The sequence below is a fragment of the Rhinoderma darwinii genome, chromosome 1 (assembly GCF_050947455.1).
Source record: "Rhinoderma darwinii isolate aRhiDar2 chromosome 1, aRhiDar2.hap1, whole genome shotgun sequence".
Taxonomy (NCBI): domain Eukaryota; kingdom Metazoa; phylum Chordata; class Amphibia; order Anura; family Rhinodermatidae; genus Rhinoderma; species Rhinoderma darwinii.
Genome location: NC_134687.1, coordinates 296,742,649 through 296,768,427, shown reverse-complemented (window position 1 = coordinate 296,768,427; position 25,779 = coordinate 296,742,649). Strand labels below are relative to the sequence as shown.

Here is a 25,779-nt window from a genome sequence, read left to right as displayed (position 1 = left end):
AGGGAGGAGGAAAGAAATGTACTTCTATATTAAACATTATGGATTAAAAACAAACAACATAGCAGCATTGTTTTCACATGTACCTCCATCCGATTAAAACACGACCTTATGCGCAGTCATTGCTTGCACTCCAGATTCTGGGACAGGAAGAAGCTGCCGGACAGCTTCTTTTGTCAGTCATATTCGCTATAATGTGGCTGTTTCTTTGGTCTCCATGGTTGCAGACTACAAACAAACCCTGTGTAGTCAGACGCTGCATTTATGTGTTAAAGCACTTTTACACCGACTCATTTTGGCCGGTACAACGAGCGCCGATCAACGAGACAGCTCGTTTGCTTATGTTATGCCGATCGCTCGTCCCCATACATTTTTATCATGTAGGATTTAAAACACTACAATCAGCTGATGAACGAGCGTTTACTCATTCCTCTGCTGATCACTGCCCTGCTTAGTTTGTCCAATAATTGGCCTGTATAAAAGGGCGCTTCCATATGCCCTTCTTCTATGTAAACGTATGACAATTTAGGCCCCCTGCACATGGTTGTAGCCGCGATCCCGGTCCGTGATTAGGGCTATGGCCAGCCTGGGACAGTCATCTGCATTTGCGGGCCGAGCTCCCATTATGAAACATGAGCACGGTCAGTAAACTAAAAAAAAATAGGACATGTCCGATTTGTTTCGGAGCCTTTCTACGGCCCGGAGACCTTCTCGCAAATATACGGCAAGGTGTCCATGGGCCATGGAAATGAATGGGTCCGTAATTTGATCCGGTCGTGTGAATGAGGCCTAGGGTATGTTCACACGAGGGCGTCCGTAACGTCTGAAATGACGGGGATGTTTCAGCCTGAAAACATCCCCGTAATATCAGCCGTAACGGCATATGCAGGCGCTTGAACACCGCGTCAATTACGGACGTAATTGGCGCTGCTATTCATTGGAGTCAATGAATAACGGCTCCAATTACGGCCAAAGAAGTGACAGGTCACTTCTTTGACGCGGGCGTCAATTTACGCGCCGTCATTTGACAGCGGCGCGTAAATTACGCCTCGTGTGAACAGACAAACGTCTGCCCATTGCTTTCAATGGGCAGATGTTTGTCAGCGCTATTGAGGCGCTATTTTCGGACGTAATTCGGGGCAAAAACGCCCGATTTACGTCCGTAAATAGGCCGTGTGAACATACCCCTAAGAAGGCAATTTTAGCTTTGATAAACCTAAACTTATGTATTAGAGAGTTGCATATGTTCTCCTTTCATAACCCGGATAGATTTCTTAGCAGGGCAGCTGCAGGGAAATAAGGGAGAAGCAGCTGCAAGTTTGATTTCTGTGGACAATGAGTTGGATGAAAGGAATGTCCGGCTCATAAATAATATCGCTTCAATTTAGGCGATTGCTCGTTATGCAAGTGTAATTATTTGAGTGCAATACAAAGTTTTCAGTGAGGTATTTCACCACAAACTCCGGGCAGACATTACGGCAGGTTAGCTGCGTACGTTTATTTACAGTCCTACATAGTAAAGACGTACGTACACTGCGGACGTGCCTACCAGGAAGATGGCAGACCATGACCGGCGACATTTCCTACATAGAAGGTCAGCGTCATACTCACCCTCCTCACAAGTGCAATGTTGTATCACAGGAGCCAGTTACACGGCTCCACGCTGGGGGCTTCTTAGTATTGCAAGACCGCTCATTTACAGTTGAAGCGTAGCAAAAACAGGCAACTTCTGGGACAGCTATACTTTCAGAATGGGTCCTTCGCGGCCAACAGGCAGTTTGCTGGACACCTAGAACAGGAAAGGCCTCGTGGTGTCAGAGCCGGCAGTGGTTTTCGGGACTGGTGTTGGGAGTTTGTCGCCACTGTTTGTCGGACATGGATGATGAGGAGGAGACTTACCGGCTATGGAAGATTCGGAAGACCATTATGCAGGTATGAGTGTCTCTAGTCAGGACATGTCCTCAGCGATAGACACTAATGGTTTTATTAGTTGTAACTTAAGAACTACAGCTCCGTCACCACAAATCCTACAGCCAGTTTATATGAGCAGCTGCTAACATCAGTCCCACGTGTATATGCGTCCTTTTCCTGTAATGCTATTGAGGAACACGATGGTAAGCCTGAATGGCTGATAACAGGGGACAATAGATGGCTTTCACCTGCACAGTTGATCCAGATAGAAGGGGTCCAGTATTAATACCTGTTGGCTATGTCCTAACGGATGCCCGTGCATTAGAAATGATCGCGTCTCTTAGAGGGCTTTATAATTACTACTCTTATCTCGGGGCTGGAGGGAGTGGTGATGGAAAAGCCCCTTATTCTTGAGGAAGACGAGAACTGAATACTATAAACAAAACAATGGTGGAATTGCTTGTTCCCCAAAATGATACAGCTACTCCCTCCATAAGGCTATGTTCACATCTGCGTCAGGGCTCCGTTCCGTCAGAACAGAGCCCTGACTGACGTAGGTATTTATTCGGTCAAAACGACGGAACCCTTGCATAACGAAACGGAAACCGTTGGCATCGGGTCCGTCACCGTTGATATCAATGGTAATTGAAACCTACGGTTTCAGTTTGTGTCAGTCAGGGCTCCATTCCGACGGAACGGAGCATAAGAAGGGCTCAAACAGTTCTGTAGCATTAAAAAATGTATCGCTGACGATATGCGGGGTGGCAAAATTGAGAAATGCTTGTGGTCCTTAAAGGGTTAATCTGCTCATTAATGTAGTGTAGCAAGCACGGAAATATATATAATATATACTAACAAGTACTTGTGTATTTCTTCTCACTAAGCCACGCCATTGATAAATGGAGACCTTTCTCCTCGCTGTCACGCCGCCCTCGTCCATCACAGAGCGTGACCTGGAGGGGCATGTGACCTACCTCGTCCATGCCAGAACGAGTGTCAATTTCTGTCTGTTCAAGTGCACACGTGCCTCTTTCCCAATTATCTGGGAACAGCGCATGCACAGTTGCCTTTTGTTTAATGCCTCGTCGTAGGTGGAATAAATATGTGCGTGCGCTATCTTTCTGGCAGTCTTGCGCTGGCGCAACTTGAAGTTCTGAGGTTCATGTCCTCCCAGCATGCTACTCCCCCCCCCCCCCCCTCATTGAGCCATAGCGTTGGCCCGAATGCAATAAGGAAGCTTCCTTCATTCGGGCCCCATTGCAGAACGCAGTGCTCACTTTGGATTTTTTTTGGGTACTATTTAAAAGGAGTTGCACTTTTGTGCAATTATGGCCCCTGTTACTATCTTTAAACTGAACCTGTATATTTTAATTTGTTCCTTTTTTTTATATATTTTAATTCTCAGTTGTGCCATGACCGAGGTTACCTTGTGACACAAGATGAGTTGGACCAGACATTGGATGAATTCAAGGCACAGTTTGGTGACAAACCAAGTGAGGGCAGACCCCGGCGAACTGATCTTACTGTGTTGGTCGCTCACAATGATGATCCCACTGATCAGATGTTTGTGTTTTTCCCTGGTAAGTGCTAATGTCATTGTGTGTGTGTGTGTGTGTGTGTGTGTGTGTTATGAATATTATTTTTGTACTAAACTCCTGTGAATTTTCAGAGGAACCAAAGGTTGGAATAAAGACCATCAAAATGTACTGTCAGAGGATGCAGGAAGAAAACATCACCAGAGCCATCATTGTGGTGCAGCAGGGAATGACGCCATCTGCTAAGCAGGTACTTCGGATTTACTAGAACAACAGTGAGAAGCTCTATAGGTTTTAATAGCGTTGTGAAATACTTTTTAACATATGGATTAGGAGGGCTGACTTTAACTTGACCTATGTTGACTTCTTACTACTGTTTTATGTATTTAGTCACTGGTGGACATGGCTCCTAAATACATCCTAGAGCAGTTTCTGCAGCAGGAGCTTCTGATTAACATCACAGAACATGAGGTAAGGTCAGACCGCTCCAGAAAAACTGTTGATTGATGTTAACCGCTTGGCACTGCAGCCGTTTTTTGTTTTTTTTTGTTTTTATCTTTTGTATTTTTCATAAGACATAACTTATTTTTTTCTATTGTCTAAGGCCCCATGCACACGACAGTAAGACCACGGACCGTACCGCGGTCTGTGGTTTTTTACGGACCCATTCGGTTCAATTGGTTGTGAACACCTTTCCGTAGGGCATTCTGGTGCATGTCCTGTTTTACGCGCCTTGCTCCTATACCTTGTATGGGAGCACAGCCTGTAAATGTAGCCGGCTGTGCCCGCAATCGTGGGCTGTGATTACGGGCACGGTCGTGTGCATGGGGCCTTAGCCGTACAAGGGCCTGTTTTTTGGCGGGATGAGTTGTAGTTTTTAATGGCACCATTTAACGTACCATAGACTATACTGGGGAACTTAAAGAGGCTCTGTCACCAGATTCTCAAATCCCTATCTCCTATTGCATGTGATCTTACTAGAACGATGTGCAGCCACATACACAAGTGTCCTGATAATGAATACACATGACCTCCAGCCTGAACGTCATGTGTATTCAGAATCCTGACACTTCTGAATCTTTTCTGTGAGATTCCAGTAAGACGTGCGTAATCTCGCGAGATTACGAGGTAAACGAGATTTCATTTTCTTTGCTGGAAATCTCACAGAAAAGATTCAGATGTGTCAGGATTCTGAGTACACATGACGTGCAGGCTGGATGTCATGTGTATTCATTATCAGGACACTTGTGTATGTGGCAGCACATCGTTCTAGTAAGAACACTATGTGCTGTGTAAATGAATGGAGAGGAGTGTATGATGCTGATTGGTCACTGATTCGTCCGCATCATACACTTCTATTTGCAACGCCCAGTTAGTAAAACAACTAAACACGCCCAGTTAAAAACAATACACGCCCAGTTGGACATACGAAAAAAAACACGCCCAGTTGTCCATTTAAAACCTCATTTGCATATATATAAAATAGCTCATAACTTGGCCAAAAATGAAAGTTTTTCCCCCAAAAAAATTGTTACTGTTATCTACATTGCAGCGCCGATCACATGCAATAGGGATTTGAGAATCTGGTGACGGAGCCTCTTTAAAAAAAAAACATTTTCTGGGGTGGAATAGGAAAAAAACTGATTCCTCCATTGTTTTTTATCTAGATTTGACATCGTTTACTTGCGGTAAAAATGACATGTTGACTTTATTCTGTGGGTCAATACGAATATGGTGATACCAAATTTATATGGTTTTTCTTATGTACTACTATTACAAAGAGAAAAATATTTGTTAAGATCACTGAGGGCCCCTCTCCTTTCTAATGGCTTAGATGCCACAGTCCTATTGATTGTGGCATCTAAATGGTTAAATGTCCTTGATCTCTGTCTGTTGACATGGCTGCAGTGATGTGGCATATACGGGCTGCTTTCACTCTGCCTGTGTGAAGACTTCACAACTTCTGCCGACGTCACTGTCCATATATGGACAATGACGTCGGCAGCACTACTGGAGTCCCCCGAGCAAAGAATCAGCTGATGCTCTGCCTGGGGGCTTCACAACTTCTGTCCATATATGGACAATGACGTCGGCACTGGAGTGCCTGAGCAAAGCATCAGCTGATGACTTTCTCCGGGACTCCAGTACTGCTGCCGACGGTCATTGTCCATATATGGAGAGTGTCAGTGATGTGGGCAGAAGTTGTGGAGTCCCCAGGCAGAGCATCAGCTGATTCTTTGCTCAGGGGACTCCAGCAATAGGAAACCCCTGAATTGACCAGAACTGCTCCAGACGTCCATATTTGGAGTCCTAAGCAAAGCGCTAGCTGATGCTCTGCTCGGGACTCAAGCAATAGGCAAATGTGACAGCCCCTTGCGGTCATGTTCATGAACAGCACATGAAGCAAGAGCTCAGTCACGTGAGGCCGTGTCGGAGCGTCATCATTATTAGAAAAGCTCCAGCACTTCCTGAATAATTCATGAGGTTTGAACTGCACCATTTAGTACAGAATTTTTAATTAAAGTACATTAGTAAGTTACTTAGTTTCACATAAATATATTATTGCAATGCAATTTTTGGTCCCCGGATAACCCCTTTTAAGTTTTTAGTAGTGAAAAAAATAAAAGTGAAAAAATTCAACCTTTTCCCTCTAAAGTAATGTAAAAAGTAAACAAAATTGGTATCGCTGGGTCCATAAGTCTGAACTATACAATATTACAATATAGCGTTATTTAAGGTGCACGGTAAACGCCATAAACAATTTTTTTTTTTAATTAACCCGGCAGAATCGCTGTTTTTTTAGGTCGACTTCGCTCTCAAAAAAGAAACTTAAGTGATAAAATAGTTGTATGTCCGAAAAAATGGTACCGATATAAACTACAGCTCGTTTTGCAAAAATAAGCTCTCACGCCACTCAATTGACACACAATTATTTTTTTTTTTTTTACAAAGTTTTTTTTTTTCTTTAAAAGTGGTAAAAGAATTTCAGTTTTTTCCAATTTCATCCTGCAAAGATTTTATTTCCCAGTACATTATATGGTACTTTAAATGCTACCAATAGAAACTACAACTCTTCCCGCCAAAAACAAGCCCTCACACCACTCAACATTCCAATTCATCAGAAAGGTATCCATTGGGGTTGATGTCCGGGCTCTAGGGCCAGTCTAGTTCCTCCACAGCAAACTTCTCACACCTTCTTCTCTTTTATGGATGTTACTTTGCGCACAGTTATTTTGAAACAGGAAAGGGCCTTTCCCCGTGCTGTTGCCACAAATTTGTCTTTACATGCTGTAGTATTAAAAGGAAAGTGTTGCTAGAAAAAAATGTTGTTTTTTTTTAGTTAAACAATTAGTGTGTAGGTGATTAAACATTGTTCTAATTTTTTTAATTTTTTTCACGAGTCAGGAAATATTATAAATTAGATTCTAATTTATAATATTTCCCAGCGCTGGTCACTAGATGGAGCAATTCCCAAAATTGCAGCATTGCATGTGGTAAAGCAACCACATTGGTTTATGCTGCAAAATTTGAGAAAACTCACTCGCTCTAGTGAGCTCTCAGAATCCCCCCTCCTTTATCCTGGCTAGTGCCGGGAGAAACGAGGGGATTGAACGGTCAAACCTCCTACACTGTGTCGCCGTTTTTTGAGCGAACACAGTGTAGTAGGTTAACATACAGTAGTAAACACACACTAAAACACGAACATACATAGAAATAACTTACCTGCTCCTGCCGCCGCCGCTCCCTCCGGTCCGTCCGCTCCGTCTGCTACCTCTGCTCCAAGTGCACAAGTCCGGAAGCAGCGACCGGAAGTAGTAATCTTACTGTCCGGCCGCGACTTCCGGTCCACAGGAAAATGGCGCCGGACGTCGCACAGTTCAACTTGGACTGTGTGGGAGCGGCGCATGCGCCGTTCCCACACAGGCGGCGTACAGCATAGTGGATGGAACGGGCCCCGTTCGCATTCACTATGGGACTGTATGTGCCGTATTCCATGTATGTATGTGTCGTTAATCGACACATACAGAGATGGAAAAAAAAATGGCAGCCCCCATAGGGAAGAAAAAGTGAAAAAATAAAAAAAAGTAAAACACAAACACACAAATAAATATAAAAATGTTTAATAAAACACTAAAATCAAATTGATCTAAAAAATGTTTTTCCCGTGACACTGGTCCTTTAACCTTCCCTTCCACTGGTAATAAGAGACCTAGCCCGAACCCCGAGAAACGACCCCAGACCATTATCTCTCCTCCGTCAAATTTTCCAGCAGGCTTGGCATTTGCCAAACCAAGATTACTCCGTCAGAGTGTCAGATAGTGGAACCTCATTCATTACTCTAGAGAACACTGCCAAAAAGCATGCCGCTGAACTCTGGAGCAATGTCTGAATTGACCCTTACACCCTTCTTGAAGGGATTGCAGACTTGGTACTTAATTGCACCCTTCTGATAGTAAAAGACCAGGCTTGTACTGGTGGAGCTCATGCCCACCCTTCTCTGCTCACTCCAGTAACCAGACGCTTGTTCCAGGTATTCCAGAAGACCAACACTGGGGAAATGGCCTGTTCCCTGGTCAACACATTCTGGCTGCTGTAAAAGGAAAAACATTCCATTCTTGTCCTAGGTGTAGCGGCTGCCTGTGGGGTGCTTGTTACTATCAGCCGGTGATAATTGTTATGTTAAATAATTAGACCGGGTCCACATGGCTAGTTGTGCCTAGTGTAAGAGGTGCTTGACTTTTTCTGGGGTTCATCTGCTGCAGAGGACTGTCATGCAACACAAAAGTATTATTCAGCTCCGACCTTCTGTCCGCTGCAACGCAGGGTGCCACGCATTTTTAAGCCCACTGCAGGCTTGCGATCAGGTCACTATTATTGGTGTATGAGCCATATCCCTCAGTGGTGTCTGTCTGCACAGGATTAAGGTGTACGCTACTGCATTGTAACGAAACCCTTCACAAGTCAGCTGCACTTGGTAAACCCTTTACAGACACAAAAAAGAAATGTTGTTTGAGGTGGCAAAATTCCAGACCAGCTTTTATAAATCTGGAGCTAGAAACAATTTCACGCAGTTACACCTGCAAACTGTCATAATCACATTAGCAAATCTGCTTATTGCCCAGCATGATGGGGTTTAGACTAGGTCTAAAGGTAGGCCCTGGACCATGTAAATGAGCGCCGATCAACGAGAGAGCTTGTTGATCGGCGCTCGTTGCTCCTTTCACAAGAAGCTAGTTGGAGACGAGCGGTCGTTACTCGGAGCGTTCGTCCCCATACATTTGTATCATGTCGGCAGCACGGCTCCATGTTTACACAGGGAGATGCGCTGCCGACAAGGATAATATTTTAAACGATACAATCGGCCGATAAACGAGTGTTTGCTTGTTCATCGGCTGATCGTTCATACAGGGCAATTATTGGTTCTGTGAACGCTTGTTTGCCTGATAATTGGCCCGTGTGAAAGGGCCCTAAGTCTTCAATGTGAGTGTCACTGATTTGACAGACAGAGGTGAATGGGAGATCTAAAAACGGACAAACGTGGTCACTAAGCTGTTTGCTTATCTTCCCTAGATTCTAACAGTGCCTGCCCGTGAACCACTACTTCTCCACTGGTAAAAGTGTACTGGGCACTCCTGCTTTTGGGGGAGCGGCATGTCCAGTAGATATGCTATAAAAGTTCTCTGTAAGAGATATATCATAACTTACTGATCGGTTATCAGTAAAACAAAGGACCTGGAGTGCTAGTCCAGTACAGCGTCCTCTTGTGACCGAAATTTGGCCTCATTAACGTCAACTGTGTTACAGTTCTCTGCTGTGTGTCTGGTGGAGAGCGATGCTTTGCAAATAAAATGCCTAAGGACCCGTGGCACTTTTGTTGCTGCTTTTAACACAATTTCTTCACCAGGGGGTTCCATTTTAGATACTGCTATGGGTCCAAGAGCTGGGACCGCATCTATCAGGCATTGTTGGCATATCCTGTGGATAGGGAAGATGGAATTACATTTTAAGGCTACAGCTACTCTTAGGCCGGGTTCCTACAGGTCGGATATGCTGCGGAATAAACTTGTTTATAACTACGTCATCCCAGGAAGAAGGGGAGGTTCTGGGTAAGTGTTTTTTTTTTTTTCCTAAGTTCCGATTCTGCGATTCTGCCGCAAAAGTCGCAACACATGGCATTCTGTTGCGGGTTTTGCATCCCCATTAATTTCAATGGGGAAAACCCGCAACACAAACGCAGCATAAATTGACATGCTGCGGATTTAAATTCCGCACCGCAGATCAATTTATTATCATTTACGCTACGTTTTTCCGCAGCGTGGGCATAAGATTTTCTAAATCTCATCCACTTTGCTGCTACTGTAAATGCTGCGGAATTTCTGCACAGAATTCAATCGAGCTGCAGTCTAGGAGTACATTGAGTTTTATGGAGTCTTGTGGACTGCAGCTGTCACTCGGTAGCGCTTCAAAAAGTCTCAGTTTAGACTTTACAAGTGAGGGTTCCCACGTAGCATAAACACTGCAGAGTTTCTGCAACAGAATTGTGTGCGGAGATTCCGCAGCGTTTACAGTCGCAGCAAAGTGGATGAGATTCAGAAAATCTCACGCCCACGCTGCAGAGAAACGCTTGGTAAACGTTAATTGATCTGCGGTACGAAATTTAATTGCTGCATTTTTGTTTTTTCTGTTGCGGGTTTTCCACATTGAATCCATTGGGGATGCAAAACCCACAACAAAGTCAAGCATTGTGACTTTTACAGCGTAATCGCAGCAAAAATCGCAACGCTGGAAGAAAAAAATAAATACTGCTTACCCAGAATGCCCTACTCCTTCCTGCAGTCCGGCCTCCTGGGGTGACGTTGCACCCCATGTACTGCTGCAGCCAATCACAGGCTGAAGCGTCACATGGCCGGCAACGTCATGCAGGGAGGCCGGAGCGTTCGCCAGAGGAATGGGTAAGTATGAACGTCTTTCTTCTGCAGCAAAATATCCGTCCGGTGCGACTTTTCGGGCGGAGAGTCCTGCGGGTACCAGGCCGGACACGCGTGATTTTTACGCAGCTTTTCCGTCCCATGGGAACCTGGCCTTAAGGTACAATTCTAAAAATGTTGTATATATTAAGGAATTGCTGTGCATGCTAACTTGTTTAGAAAAAAAAACCACAAGAACCTTCAAGTTTTGAAAAATTGGAGTTTTCCGTTTTAGGCCACATCACCCAGCCCTACTTGGAACAGTGGCAAACCTTTTGTAGCTGCTAGCCTACAAAAATTTTACCATGAGCACGTCAGCGACTCATGAAGGGGGTCACAAAAGAACCCAGACAAACATCTAAGGAACTGCAGGTCTCACTTGCCTCAGTTAAATGGGTTCTCCACTTTTGGACAATTCCTACCTAGAAGGGTCCCTTGACAAAAAGGAGATCACTAGATATAAACATAAGTACTACACCTTCAGGAGCTTTTATCACATCCAGGCATTAGTATGGAGTTGCCGATAAAACGGCTTTCTACAAGATTTTGAAGGGTGTCTTTGGACATTTTTGCCCATTCATCCAGAAGAATGTTTGTGAGGTCAGACAATGATTTTGGACGGGAGGGCCTGGCTCACAATCGCCAACCATGCCTTTATGGACCCTGCTTTGTACACTGGGGCACAGTCATTCTGGAACACTAAAGGGCCTTCCCCAAACTGTTCCCACAAAGTTAGGAGCAGTTGCTCAGCCATGGAAACTCATGCCATGTAGATCTCTTGCTGATATTAATGCCAGAGGAGGTTTGGAACTCTGCAGGTTTTGAGTCAGCAGAACGTTGGTGACTTTTATGCATTATTCCCCACAGCACTTAGCGACCCGACTCTGTAACCTTACATGGTCTCCACTTCGTGGCTGAGTTGTTGTGGTTTCTAAGAGCTTCCACTTTGCTATAATATTACTCACAGTTGATCGAAGAGGGTAGAAATTTCACGAGTTGACTTGTGGCAACAGTAGCATCCTATCACAGTACCACATGTGAATTCAGTGAGCTCTTTAGAACGACCCATTCTTTTAAAAATGTTTTTATAGACTGCATGGCTAGGTGCTTGATCTTATACAAATTTGGCAATGGGACTGAATGTAACATACACATATATATATATATATATATATATATATATTCACACAAGAAAATGGCGACAGCACTCTGCGAACTCCAATGGCACCTAAACACTATAAATATGCATTGCTGCTGAATCTACTTACAATGGAGAGGTTCTTAGCACACATTTTGATCAAATTGTGTGAGCTTACCTGCCACGACAAGTTGACTTCTATAAGGTGGGTCCCTACACTGCACATCCACCCAGAATTGGGACTAATGCCTCATGCACACGACCGAGTGTGCCGTCCAAGTCCCGTCAGTAATCCGAGGAAAGATAGGACGTATTCCATCTTTCCTCGGATCGGAGACTCTGACCATTTTTCATGGACCCGATTCACCCGCTAAAGAGAATGGGTCCGTGAAGACGGGGTGCCACTCTGATGCCGTCAAACGGCCCGAGTGGCACAACGGTCGTGTGCATGAGGCATAAGCCTACATATTCTTGGGGATTTTAGAAACCTGCTTTAAAGTAAGAAATATCACCCAGGGCAGAATGCGAGGAGTGCAAGATCAAAAAATCGAGGCAGTCACTAACCCCACAAATATGTAATACATAAGAGACCCGAATGTTTGATCAGTACATTAAAAAAAAATGAAACAAAACATGTATACAGCTGCAAGAACACCTGTGAATGCAAAGTTCTACAGCACACAAGAAAATGGCAACCGCATACTGTTTTTTTTTTTTTGTTTTGTTTTGTTTTAAATGCTAGGTGCTTGAAGCTGCCACTAGGGGAAGTCTCACTGCAGCAGCATTGTCGTGAATGATTGTGTATGTAACTATTTTTTGTGTTCGCTTTATATCTCTTCTTTATGTACAGTATGTTACATAAACTGGTTTTAAATGGGCAGATATCGGCCATGTTTACCACCTTTTAATCGAGCGCTGTTTGACAGAACAGCTTGTGTCGATCGGCGTTGGTTTGCTCCCTTCAAACGGACCAATGATCGTTTTGTGTGGGTACGAATGATGGTTACTACGATCTCTCGTCCCTATGCATTTTCATCTTGTCGGCAGCACCTCTCCCTGTCTACACAGGGAGAGGCGCTGCCAACTAGTTTACCATTCGTTTGGCCGCATAAAATGCTGATCTATGAACACTTGTTCACCAGAACATAGTCCCGTGTAAAAGGGCCTTTAGTAAACAATTGATAAGAATTTACCTAGGTCTGTGGAGGGGCTGCAAGACAAATGTTCTAAACATTACATACTTTTATATGAACAGCTGCTTTCAGGGCCATTCTGCATATAATTTTATATCGCTGCTATGTATGCTTTGTGCCACCATCACTTCTGCTCTGCTTTTCGCTTTTTTTTTAGTTGGTTCCTGAACATGTGGTCATGACAAAGGATGAAGTCACAGAGTTACTAGCAAGATAGTATCCTTATTAATGCGATTGCGTCCAATAACCTTTAGCTCTAATCGTATTTTAGGATGCTTAATCAACCTAGCATGATGTTCAAAATTCATGGTGTTATGCTTGATTTTTTTTTTTTTTTAATTCCTTAACCACTTATTCAGTAAACTCCGAGAGTCGCAGCTCCCTCGTATACAGGCTGGAGATCCAGTTGCAAGATATTTTGGGCTAAAAAGAGGTCAGGTAAGGAATACAGCCGTTTTTATCATCTTGCCATAATGTGTGCACTGTTGGAATCCTCCTGTGGGTTAGAATATAAACTGTTGTTATGGTGAGGATGAACTCTTACCAATTGAGTATGATCCCAATTAGGCTCTGCTCACATCTGCGTTGGAGCCGCCATCATAGATCCGCTCAGATTTGACGGGAAGAATAGCGCAGCATGCAGTGCTATTCTTCCTACTGAAACGATGTACACCACAACAGAACCCATTGTAAGTGATTCGGGTCTGCCGTGTGACTGATCCAGCACTCCGTCAATTTAATTGGTGATGCAGGTGTGAACTAAGCCTAACAATGTTTAAAGGGAATGTGTCGCCAATTTTTATTTTATTTTTTTTAAGTGGGTTACTTTTATTATTATTTTTTTAAGTTTTTTTTTTTACTCTAGTTGTTTGTTTTTTTTCTTCCCCAAAGTGGAAAGTATTAAAAATTAAATAATAATTTAACATGTTTTCCTATGTTGCCCACCAGAGGGAGCACTTCCCAGAATTACAGCAAGGTGAATCAGGCAGAGCAGCCTGACCTACAGTAGCTGCTGTAAATGTGGAAGGGAATCTCACCCCCCCCCCCTCCCTATTTTTGGCTACAAGCCAGGAAAAGGTGTCTTCAAATTGCTTACCATTGCCCAGCTCTCATTTTGGGAGTGATTCTACAATGGCAGCTGGCAGAAGCTATAGAACACACCAAAAGGCTAAGAATGATGAAAGTCAAGAGGGAAGCCCCCGTGGTGAATGACTTTTCAGTTGACTGGTTCACACGGCGTGTATTTGACTGTTTTTGCTGCATTTTACGCGCCAAAAAACGCGTCAAACGCTTGATTAAGCTTCCCATTGTATCATTGGGAAAGTGCGCCGTTAGTACATACAACACGATTTTTTACGCGAGTATTTTAAAAGAACGGCGTGTGAACATGCCCTAAGGGAATTATTTTTTTTATTGGCTTGTAGTTTTTTGCGGTGCAGGGAGAAGACCGAAGTCGCTGTACGTGAGAAGATTTTTATTTTTCATATTACTAACTTTATTTTTTTGTTTTGCAGGTTCTGCTCGACCGTTTGGACTATGTCGTAAATACGCTGGACTACTTCGATTTATGTTTTTAAAACAAAAAATGGTTAACGAGGGTTGTGCGGGGGAGTTTCTATCTGAATAAAAAAATATTTTCTTAGGGTGTATTCAAACCGTGCAGTCTTGCCACGTTTTCGGCCACTCTGGAAAGATGCGGCAAAACTGCACTGTGGATACACGCTTTTTTTCCCTGTCAGTGGTCAAAAGCCACCCGGGAAAAGAATGCCTCTGCCTCACGTTGAAATCAATGTGGGGAGATTTCGGGGGTTTTATGGTGCTGATTCTGACGTGATTTCCACATCAAAATCAGCGCCAGCTAGCTCTGTGTGGACAGGGAGTTATTTCTCATTTTTTTAATACTTTATTAGCGCCTTAATAATGGCAGTTGTCCATTTGACGACATCCATTACTAAGGTGGGGTTTAGTGCTAGCCAGTAAAAAGGCTGCAACTAACCCCCCATTATTACCCCTGGTGGCGGTGGATACAGGGGTATCTGGAAGAGCCGGGTACGATCCAGTACCTGACCATCTGTAGCGATGGCTGGGCACTAGAGCAGCCGCAGGCTGGGAAGGGCTGAAAATGGTGGCCTTTCCCACCCTGGTAAAGTTAGGCTGCGGCTGTTTTATTGTGTCTGCTGGTTATAAAAATGGGTACCCCCATGTTGTTTTCGTCAGTTTATTTTTTTATTTAAAAAATAACGCGGGGTCCCCCCACATTTTCGTAACCAGCCAAATACAATAAAACAGCCGCAGCCTAGCATTACTAGAGTGGGAAGAGCCACTGTTTTTAGCCCTTCCCAGCCTAATACCAACCTGCGACCGCCCCAATGCCCGTCCATCACTACAGATGGTCAGGTACAGGATCGTACCCGGCTCTTCCCGATACACCTGGTGGCGGTGGGTACAGGGGTAATAATGGGGGGGTTTGTGCTAGCTCTTTTACTGGCTAACACTAAGCCTCGTCTTCATAATGGACGTCATCAAACAGACAACTGCCATTACTAAGGCGCTAATAAAGTATTTAAAAAAAATGAAGACCTAAGAAAATAATTTTTTATTTAAACAAAAACTCCCCCATACAACCCTCCTTCACTATTTTATTTAAAATAAAAAAAAAGTAGATCATCGACGTAATCCAACGAATCTACGACATACTCCAAACGGTCTAGTGGAACCTGCAAAAAAAAAAAAAAGTTAGTAACATGCCGCTGCTTCTTCATTCCTTGCACCTACTGTGAATCGCCATGTAGTTACACGGTGGTTCACAGTAGGCGCAAGGAACGACGGAGCAGCGGTGCTCGCCGCTAATCCTTCAAAACAGCTGCCAACCAGCTGTTCTGTAGGAACCGCAGTGAGTACCGCTGCTTGGTGGAGCCCCCCCCCCCCCAAAGACCCACACAAAGACCCACGCACACACCTTACCTGCATGCTTGGGGGGGGGTGTGTGTGTGTGTGTGTGTCTGTGGGGGGCACTCCACGCAGCAGTGCTCGCCGATAATTATAGGCTGAAGGATAAGCGGCATTTGTGTGCTGCTGATCCTTTGTACCCGTCAATCAGCTGTTTTGAAGGAACAGCGGCGAGCACCGCACCCCTCACACGAACCCCCGCTCGACAGAGCAGCAGTCCTCGCTGCTAATGCTTCAGAACAGCTGGTAAGCGGCTGGTAAGCATCAGCAGTGCCTGTGTGCCGCTGATCCTTAGCTGCCAATCAGCTGTTTTGAAGGAACAGCGGCGAGCACCACTGCTCCGTTGAGCCACCCCCTCCTCCCAAACGTGCAGCGGCAAGCACCGCTCCTCCAGCGAGCACACTCACTCACACTAAGCCCCCCCCTACCCCAATATGCAACCGCGCCACACACAGACACAGTACAGAGCGAGACAGCAGAGGTGAAGGATGTAACGAGCGGGTCCCGTTCATTGTGTCCTATGCACTGTAGCTGCCATATTCCATCTTAGTAGGTGTCGTTAAGAGAAACATACATGGATGAAATAAAACATGGCAGCCCCCAGTAAAGGAAAAAAGTATTTAAAAAAAAACAAAAACATTTCATGTGAAAAAATAAAGTACATATGATATTTTTTTATTAATTTGTGTTTTTTATTTAATAAAATATTATGACCACTTTCCTTTAACCCCTTAATGACCAGCCTATTTTAGAACTTAATGACAAGCCATTTTTTACGTTTTTCCATCGTTTCATTCAAAGGGCTATAACTTTTTTATTTTTGTGTCGACATAGCTGTATAAGGTCTTGTTTTTTGAGGGACAAGTTGTATTTTTTTATTAGCACCATTTTGGGGTACATAGAATTTATTGATTTAACTTTTAACTTTTTTTGGGGGGGGGGGGGGGGGAATAGAAAAAAACCTGCAATTTCGCCACACTTTTTTGCGTCCTAAATTTACGCCTTTTACCGTGTGGTATAAATAACACTAACTTTATTCAGTGGGTTGTTGCGATTGCAACGATACCAAATTTGTATAGATTTTTCATGTTTTACTACTTTTACACAGTAAAAACACTGTTTTTTTCAGAATTATTTGTTTTTGTGTGTCCATATTTGAAGAGCCATAACTCTTATTTTTTCGGTGATGCGGTTGTATGAGGGCTTTTTTTTGCGGGACGACTTGTAGTTTTTATCGGTACCATTTTGGAGTAGATGCGACTTTTTGATCACTTTTTATCACAGTTTTTTTAAGGCTGGATTCAAAGAAAACAGCAATTTTTGCATGGTTTTTTATTTAATTTTTTACGACGTTCACCGTGCGGGTTAAATGATGTAATAAGTTTATAGTTTGGGTCGTTACGGACGCGGCGATACCAAATATGTGTAACTTTTTAACTTTATTTTGTTTGTTAATAATAAAGCCGTTTGTAAGGTGGAAAACTGTTTTTTTTTTTTTTTTTGTTTTTTTTTTAACTAGCCCCATTAGGGGACTTCACTATGCGATTATCCGATCGCTTTTATAATACACTGCAATACTTTTGTCAGAGGCATGACTTAGCAGGCATTCACTACAGGCAGACCTGGGGGCCTTAGTGGTTAAGCGGGTGGGGTCGCTGTGTGTGTGTGTGTGTGTGTGTGTGTTCGCCGCTGATTCTTCAAAAGAGCTGATAAGCGGCTATGAAGTATCAGCGGCACCCGTGCACACGCCGCTCTGACACGCGCACGGGAAAAGTCTTAAAGGGGTCGTCCAGGAAAACATGGTGCCGCACCTGTCCTCAGGTCGTGTGTTGTATTACAGCTCTGTCCTATTCACTTACTGCAATACCAGACACAACCTGAGGACAGGTGCGGCGCTGTGTCTCCAATCCGGACACTCCTTCTGTCCTGAGATGACCCGACGGGGGAGGCGGTTGTCAGAGCCACCCACCGCCATCACTGCAGACAGAACCACACAACTACGGCATGAGGGCAGGGCTTGTCCTGAGTGCACTGTCTCTTGTTATGGACAGATTTAGTCACATGAACCCCATCTGATGAACCGGTAACCTAGGTCCGATCACATGACAGAGGGGGGTCACCAAAAACCCTGTGCACCCTCAGCCCGTCCATCCAGCCCTTTCCTGGTTATATCTGCTTCTGGGAAAGCTGGGTGACCACCATTACCACCTCCAGTAGGAGGGGTAATGGTGGTCACCCAGCTTTCCCAGACCCCTGAACGATAAGTCACTCTAGTTGTGCTGAGACTGAGAGGTTCATTAGCCACATCCCCAAACAGTCTCAGCATAACTAGAGAGATTTACCGTTCAGGGGTCTGGGAAACCTGGGTGACCACCATTACCACTCCTACTGGAGTGTGAGAGGTTCATTAGTCACATCCCCAAACACACTCCAGTAGGAGGAGTAATGGTGGTCACCCAGCTTTCCCAGACCCCTGAATGGTAAATCTCTAGTTGTGCTGAGACTGTTTGGGGATGTGGCTAATGAACCTCTCAGTCTCAGCACAACTAGAGATATTTATCGTTCAGGGGTCTGGGAAAGCTGGGTACCACACTAACAGCGGGCATATTGTTTATCACCCAGCTTTCCCAGGACAGTTACATCATGTGTCCTTTATACAGAGTCCTGCCCGACTGCCGTCTGTGATAGAAGAGGGACAGACAGAGACACACACCTTACCTACAGTGCAGCTGGTCTTCGTGATGGCGCCTGCTTTCTCCCTGCAAACAGCTGCTCTGCTGTGTGACTGACCTGCGTCTGCGCAGTACAGAGCCGGAGAGCAGATACAATAGACGGCTCCCGTTCATTGACTCCTATGCCCTGTAGCTGCCGTATTCCATCTCTGTATGTGTCGTTAATCAACACATACAGAGATGAAAAAAAAAATGCCAGCCCCCATAGTGAAGTAAAATAAAATACAACACAAAAACACAAATAAATAAAATTTATTTTAATGACATACTAAAAGCAATATTATATATAAAAAAAATATTTTGCGACACCTTGTCTTTAAACCCCCTTTTGTAACACTCTCTGCACCTTTTGGGGACTTTTTCTCCTTTGTGGTTTGGGAAATGCTGCTGGGAAAGTCTTGCGCTGGTATAATACGGGCATCCTCACTTCTAGTGGATGTGCCATGTCCTTTCCCTTCCTAGATCCTAAATACTAGGGCCCTGAAACTGAAGGAATTTTCCCTTCCCGCCTCCACATGGAAATGTTTTTTCATCATCGCATTACTAGTGGCATAACTTTATTTTATTTTTTGGTTGATGGAGCGATGAGTGGGCTCGTTTATTGCGAGACAAGCTGTAGATTTTATTGGTATCATTTTGGGACACATACGACCCTTCTTTTTTTTTTCGGCATTCACTGTGCGCTGTAAATTACATGTTAACTTTATTCTGCGGGTCGATACGATTATGGCGATACCAAATTTATATCGTTTTTTTTTTTTTATGTATTGCAGATTCTGCACATTTAATAACACATTTAAAAAAAATAATATTTTTAATCATTTACTTTCCGTGTCACCGTATTCTAAGACCCATAACTTTTTTTATCTTTGCGTGCACAAATCTGTGTCGGATTATTTTTTGCGGGACGGGTCGTTGTTTTTATTGCTACTATTGTGGAGTAAATGTGACTTTTTGATCACCTTTTTAGGGTAATGCCACACGGTGCGTTTATGTTGCATTTTTAAACTGCAACAAGTCATTTTTCAATGCTATTATATTACAAAGTGTTATTTGTGCGGTTGACTGCATCTTCATAATGTCCGTCCGCATGCAGTTACTGACCGCGCTGCCAAAGTTGCTGAACTGCTTGCATTTTTGCGAACAGTTCTACAATGCCTTGTAATGAACTATATACAGAAAGCGCCTAACAAACTTCAACACGGGGGAAAACTATGTCCATCAATTATTTCCTTTAAAAACGCAACAGAACTGCAGCATTACAGAGACAAAAAACGCATGCAGTTGGCTGCATGTGGTTTTCAAACGCAAAAAAAACGAGTCAACGACGCACCGTGTGGCCTTAGCCCTATATCTCTTTTTGGGAGGAGGTGTGGCCTAAAAACAAAGATTATGGCGTCTTTGTTTCATTGTTTTTTTTTTTATTTTTACAGTGTTCAGCGTGCCGGTTAAATTACACAATAGTTCTAAAGTTTGGGGAGTTACGGATGCGGCGATACCAATTATTATGTATCGTGGGTTTTTTTGTTTTTTTTTTCGTTTTTTCCAATAATAAAAGACTTATGGGAAAAAAGGCAGTTTGGCTTTTTTTACACCATTTTTTTTTTTACTTGAAACTTGTTTTTATTTTTTTACAACATTTTTTATTAACTTGTTCCACTAGGGGACTTGAGGGCCTGATGCTCCGATTGCTACTCTAATACAGGGTGGGCCATTTATATGGATACACCTAAATAAAATGAGAATGGTTGGTGATATTAACTTCCTGTTTGTGGCACATTAGTATATGGGAGGGGGGAAACTTTTGAAGCTGGGTGTTGACCATGGCAGCCATTTTGAAGTCTGCCATTTTGTATCCAACTTTAGTTTTTCAATGGGAAGCGGGTCATGTGACACATCAAACTTATTGAGAATTTCACAAGAAAAACAGTGGTGTGCTTGGTTTTAACGTTACTTTATTCTTTCATGAGTTATTTACAAGTTTCTGACCACTTATAAAATGTGTTCAAAGTGCTGCCCATTGTGTTGGATTGTCAATGCAACCCTCTTCTCCCACTCTTCACACCCTGATAGCAACACCGCAGAAGAAATGCTAGCACAGGCTTCCAGTATCCGTAGTTTCAGTTGCTGCACATCTCGTATCTTTACAGCATAGACAATTGCCGTCAGATGACCCCAAAGATAAAAGTCTAAGGGGGTCAGATCGGGAGACCTAGGGGGCCATTCAACTGGCCCACGACGACCAATCCACTTTCCAGGAAACTGTTCATCTAGGAATGCTCGGACCTGACACCCATAATGTGGTGGTGCACCATCTTGCTGGAAAAACTCTGGGAACGTGCCAGCTTCAGTGCATAAAGAGGGAAACACATCATCATCATGTAGCAATTTCAGATATCCCGTGGCCTTGAGGTTTCCATTGATGAAGAATGGCCCCACTATCTTTGTACCCCATATACCACACCATACCATCAATTTTTGTGTTCCAACAGTCTTGGAGGGATCTATCCAATGTGGGTTAGTGTCAGACCAATAGCGGTGGTTTTGTTTGTTAACTTCACCATTCACATAAAAGTTTGCCTCATCACTGAACAAAATGTTCTGTGTAAACTGAGGGTCCTGTTCCAATTTTTGTTTTGCCCATTCTGCAAATTCAGCGCGCCGATCTGGGTGATCCTCGTTGAGATGCTGCAGCAGCTGGAGTTTTTAAGGGTGCCATTTGTGAGTAGCTAATACACGCCGAAGGGATGTTCGACTGATGCCACTCTCCAGTGACATGCGGCGAGTGCTACGCTGTGGGCTCTTGCTGAATGAAGCTAGGACAGCCACTGATGTTTCTTCATTAGTGACAGTTTTCATGTGTCCACATTTGGGCAAATACAACACTGAACCAGTTTCACGAAACTTGGCAAGCAGTTTGCAAACTGTAGCATTGGAGATGGGTGGTCTCGTAGGGTGTCTTGCATTGAAATCTGCTGCAATGACCCGGGTACTGCGTTCACCAGACATCAACATAATTTCTATCCGCTCCTCATGTGTTAACCTCTGCGACATGTCAATGGCTGTAAACAAAGAGAAGCTTGTAAATAACTCATGAAAGAATAAAGTAACGTTAAAACCAAGCACACCATTGTTTTTCTTGTGAAATTCTCAATAAGTTTGTGTCCCATGACCCTCTTCCCATTGAAAAAACTAAAGTTGGATACAAAATGGCCGCCATGGTCAACACCCAGCTTGAAAAGTTTTCCCCCTCCCATATACTAATGTGCCACAAACAGGAAGTTAATATCACCAACCATTCCCATTTTATTTAGGTGTATCCATATAAATGGCCCACCCTGTACACTGCACTACATACGTAGTGCAGTGTATTAGAGCTGTCGGTTATTTATTGACAGCAAGCCTATGTGGACCCGCCGGAGACCACACCATCACTGCGACGTAACTGTACTGTGGTTTGCGGGAACACCTTCCCAACAGCGCCGTGTGTATATATGTGGCGGATATCGGGAAGAGGTTAAGATTACCGCGATACCAAATTTATATTGGGTTTTGTTTTTTTATGTTTACTATTTTTGTACCCAAAAAAATTGTTTTTTTTAGGAAAAAATCATTTGTCTCACTGCATTCTGAGAGCCATAACTTCTATTTTTTTTTTTTTTCCCCCCTTTCCAGCGACGTAGCTTTATGGGGTTTGTTTTTGCCAGATGAGCTGTAGTTGTTATTGGTACCGTTTTGGGTACATAGGACTAATTATTTTTTATTTATTTTTTTGAGGGGTGATCGTAAAAGAAAAAAACGAAAACCCACTTCTCCGCCATTTTATTTTTGCACAGTGTTTACTGTGTGGGATAAGTAACTCGTTGGTTTTATATATTTTTTTTTGTATATTTTCATTTTTTTTTTTTATAATATAGCATAGTGTATTTTTTGTAAGCTAAAAGGTTTTTGAGTCGTGGGCTTTTTTTCTCTCAGAACTTTTTTTTTTTTTTTTAGTCACTAGGGGACTTGACCATGCGATCGCTTCAACAATACACTTTATAACTTCTGTCTTTGTAAAACTGACATGCGGACGCAGGGCCTAATAGGCATACACAGATGGAAGACCTAGGGGCCTTCTTCAGGCGTCGTGGAAACCCATATTCACCCTGTGATTGTGCCGATGAGGCAACAGAGGGAACCCCTTTCCTCTAACCACTTAGATACTGCGGTTGCTATTGACTCCCGCACATTAGGGGTTTTGTGGCCGGGATTGGATTATATTATGCAGCAGCATTACAAAAAACATATACAGTGCTGTAAAAAGTATTTGCCCCCTTCCCAACTTTTTTTATTTTTGCGTATTTGTCACACTTGAATTTTTCAGATCATCAAACTACTTTTAATATTAGACAAAGATAACCCAAGTAAAGACAAAATGCTGGTTATAAATGATTTAATTTATGAAGGAATAATACTGTTCAGCCCAGTCTGGCCATATGTGAAAAAGTAATTGCCCCCTTAGCTACTAAATCAACCCATCCAAGTGCAATTAGGAACTGGGTTTAATTTCACTATCCACATCCAGGCATGATTACTGCCAGACCTGCTGAATCTAAACATCACTTAAATAGAAGTTGTCTGGCACGTGAAGAAGACTAGAAGGTCTTACAAAAGTATCACATAATGCCACGTTCTATAAAGATTCAATTACAGATGCCAAATAAAAATATAGTAGAGATTAGGAAAAATTAAAAGTACAGAATAAAGTGCAGAATACCTCTGTTGGGATGGGCGCACTTTTGGACATATAGTCCCTTTCTCTGCTTATTTTCTAGCTTTATTTTTGTCCTTTGTATTTATTGCACGGATATTAGCCTTCTATTGTTATTATGCTACATACACCGATCTGGGTGACACTCTTACTGGTGTGATCTTAAAAATGTATCTGGTTTAACCCCTGAGTGACAGCTGCATGAGGGCTTTTTTTGCGGGACGACTTGTAGTTTTTATTGGTCCCATTTTGGAGTACTAAAAAGTGATCAAAATTCGCATGAAGGCAGGATGAACAGAAAACCGCAATTCTGGCATGTTTTTTTTTTTATTTCTTTTACGGCGTTTGCCCTGCAGGTTAAATGTAATTGTTTTATAGTTGGGGTTTTTTCATAAAGCATTTTGTAAGGGGAAAAGTGAAGTGTGTTTTTAATTTATATTTTTTATATATATATATATATATATATATATATATATATATATATTTTTTTTTTACTTGGGATTTTTATTAACGTTAAACCCTTTTTTTTTTTTTTTCCTTAGTCCCACTAGGGGACTTCACCATGCGATCATTTGATCGCTCTTATAATGCACTGCAATACTTCTGTAAAACTGCCAGGCATTCACTAGAGGCAGACCTTGGGGGCCTTTGTTAGGCCCCCTGCTACGATAGAAACTATCGGCACCCCGCGATCGCACCGATGGGGTGAGAGACGGAGCCTCCTCCCTCTAAAACCACTGAGATGCGGTTATCGCTATTGACTGCTGCATCTGAGGGGTTAAACTGGCGAGACCGATGTTGATTTCGATCCCGCCCGCTCTAGCAGGTCTGCTGCAAGCCCTCTGTAAGAAGGCTACTGGATCAGAATAAAGCCCGTTAGTGACCAGCAAGAAAAGGCGTATTGGCGGTCACTAACGGGTTTACTATCTTGCTGTGTGTCATTTTGCATCAGAAATATACTACCGTGTTTCCCCGAAAGTAAGACAGTGTCTTACTTTCTTTTTATCACCAAAAGCTCCACTATGTCTTACTTTCGGGGTATGTCTTATATTGGAAAAAAATTGTCGAATTATTTTATTTTATTTTTTTCACAAACTTTATTTAACTGTTTTACATTTTTTTTTTTAGTCCCACCAGGGGACTTCACTATGCGATGTGCCGATCGCATATATAATGCTTTGGTATACTTAGTATACCGAAGCATTATTGCCTGTCAGTGTAAAACTGACAGGCAACCTATTAGGTCATGCCTCCGGCATCGCCTAACAGGCAGATGCTGAAGGCAGACCTGGGGGTCTTTGTTAGACCCCCGGCTGTCATGGAAACCCGACGGCGACCCGCGATTTGTTTGCGGGGGCGCCGATCGGGTGACAGAGGGAGCTCCCCCCTCTGTCAAACACATTAAATGCCGCTGTCACTATTGACAGCGGCATTTAATGGGTTAAACTGCCGGAATCGGCGCGCGCTTCGATTCCGGCAGTTGCAGCAGGAGCCAGGCTGTGTATAACAGCCGGGCTCCTGCCGCTGATCGCGTGGGTACAGTGGCAGTACCCGCGCCATCACAGGACGGATATATCCGTCCTCCTGCGCGAACTAGCAGCTGCTGAGGACTGATATATCCGGCGCGGTGACGTATGGAGAGGGGGGCGGCGCGGAAGTGGGCAGGAGGCGGCAATACCCCCGTGTTTCCCCGAAAGTAAGACATATGTCTTTTTTTGTATAAATTTTTCGCACCTTTTCATGGTGTTTGCTGCAGTTGGCCCTGTATTATATTGCACTTGGACAGGTTCCTTGTCTGGTTTTAGATGTTCTCATTCTTTTTGCATCGCTTTAAGAAATATTGTATTTCATTCATGGGGTTCTCCTGGTCATAATCTGTTTCTCGACACTTAGTAGAGTTTGTGCTTTTCTAGCACATCTGTAGCACCCAAACCTTTGTTATTGGTTCTTGGTGGTGCCGTACCCGTCCCGTCTTTCAAATTGCATTTTGTCTTTACTCGTGTTTTTATCTTATATCAAAATTAGTTGGATGATTCGAAACATTTGAATGTGACCAATTAGCAAAAATTGATGAAATCCGGTGAGGGGCAAATACTTTTTCACAGCACCATAATATCTATTACGTGGTTTCCTATAGAGGCACCTCTAGGTACATTTTAAATTCTGGCAAGAACCACATGTCATTACACTGCTTTGTGCTGCAGCATCATCCGTACTAAATAAAAGTCTTGTCTTTCAGGTGGTGAAGATTATTCGTCCCAGTGAGACTGCTGGCCGTTACATCACATATCGCTTAGTGCAATGAGGTTTCCTGCGACAGCCTGGAGTATATAATGCAGAGCATTTCAGGGAGTCCTCAAGGACATATTCCATCGTATTGGGTTCTGCACTTTTGTTTTAATTATTAAAAGCTATTAGGAGTATATTTTGTTATCTGCATTCTATTGTACATGCATTTCTTTAGATGGCACAGGTGCGGTATGTTTAGCTTTTATAAAGTGATTTATTTTTTTATTTTTTTTGCCCTGTACCTTAAGTAAATAAATGCATTTTGACAAAACAGTTTTTTTTTGTTTTTGTTTTCAAGAAAAAGTTTTTATTTT

The 25,779-nt window shown here is 43.2% G+C and overlaps 2 protein-coding genes across 6 annotated transcripts in view; one reads left to right on the top strand and one right to left on the bottom strand.

Annotated features, from left to right (window-relative positions):
* LOC142647501 (uncharacterized) overlaps positions 1-1,848 on the bottom strand; it is a 35,470-nt gene extending 33,622 nt beyond the window's left edge. For 3 of the 5 annotated variants that reach the window (XR_012847583.1, XR_012847584.1, XR_012847582.1), the window contains exon 1: positions 1,609-1,841. The gene's annotated coding sequence lies outside the window, so the exon portion shown is untranslated. Of the gene's footprint in view, positions 1-1,608 lie in introns of all 5 variants that reach the window. The other 2 variants (XM_075825369.1, XM_075825370.1) reach the window with 2 other exon arrangements.
* POLR2E (RNA polymerase II, I and III subunit E) lies at positions 1,765-25,736 on the top strand. Its single transcript, XM_075825371.1, has 7 exons — positions 1,765-1,929; positions 3,314-3,488; positions 3,578-3,693; positions 3,834-3,914; positions 12,900-12,958; positions 13,102-13,180; positions 25,416-25,736. Exons 1-7 carry the CDS (start codon positions 1,873-1,875, stop codon positions 25,479-25,481), a joined length of 633 nt encoding a protein of 210 aa, XP_075681486.1. The 5' UTR covers positions 1,765-1,872; the 3' UTR covers positions 25,482-25,736.
* The last annotated feature ends 43 nt before the right edge of the window (positions 25,737-25,779 follow it).

Excerpts from the sequence above, each read along its gene's own strand:
- POLR2E (XM_075825371.1), top strand. The coding sequence starts at position 1,873 with ATGGATGATGAGGAGGAGACTTACCGGCTATGGAAGATTCGGAAGACC. Across the intron at positions 1,930-3,313 it reads TTCGGAAGACCATTATGCAG|TTGTGCCATGACCGAGGTTA; the intron begins GTATGAGTGTCT and ends TTTAATTCTCAG. Across the intron at positions 3,489-3,577 it reads GATGTTTGTGTTTTTCCCTG|AGGAACCAAAGGTTGGAATA; the intron begins GTAAGTGCTAAT and ends GTGAATTTTCAG.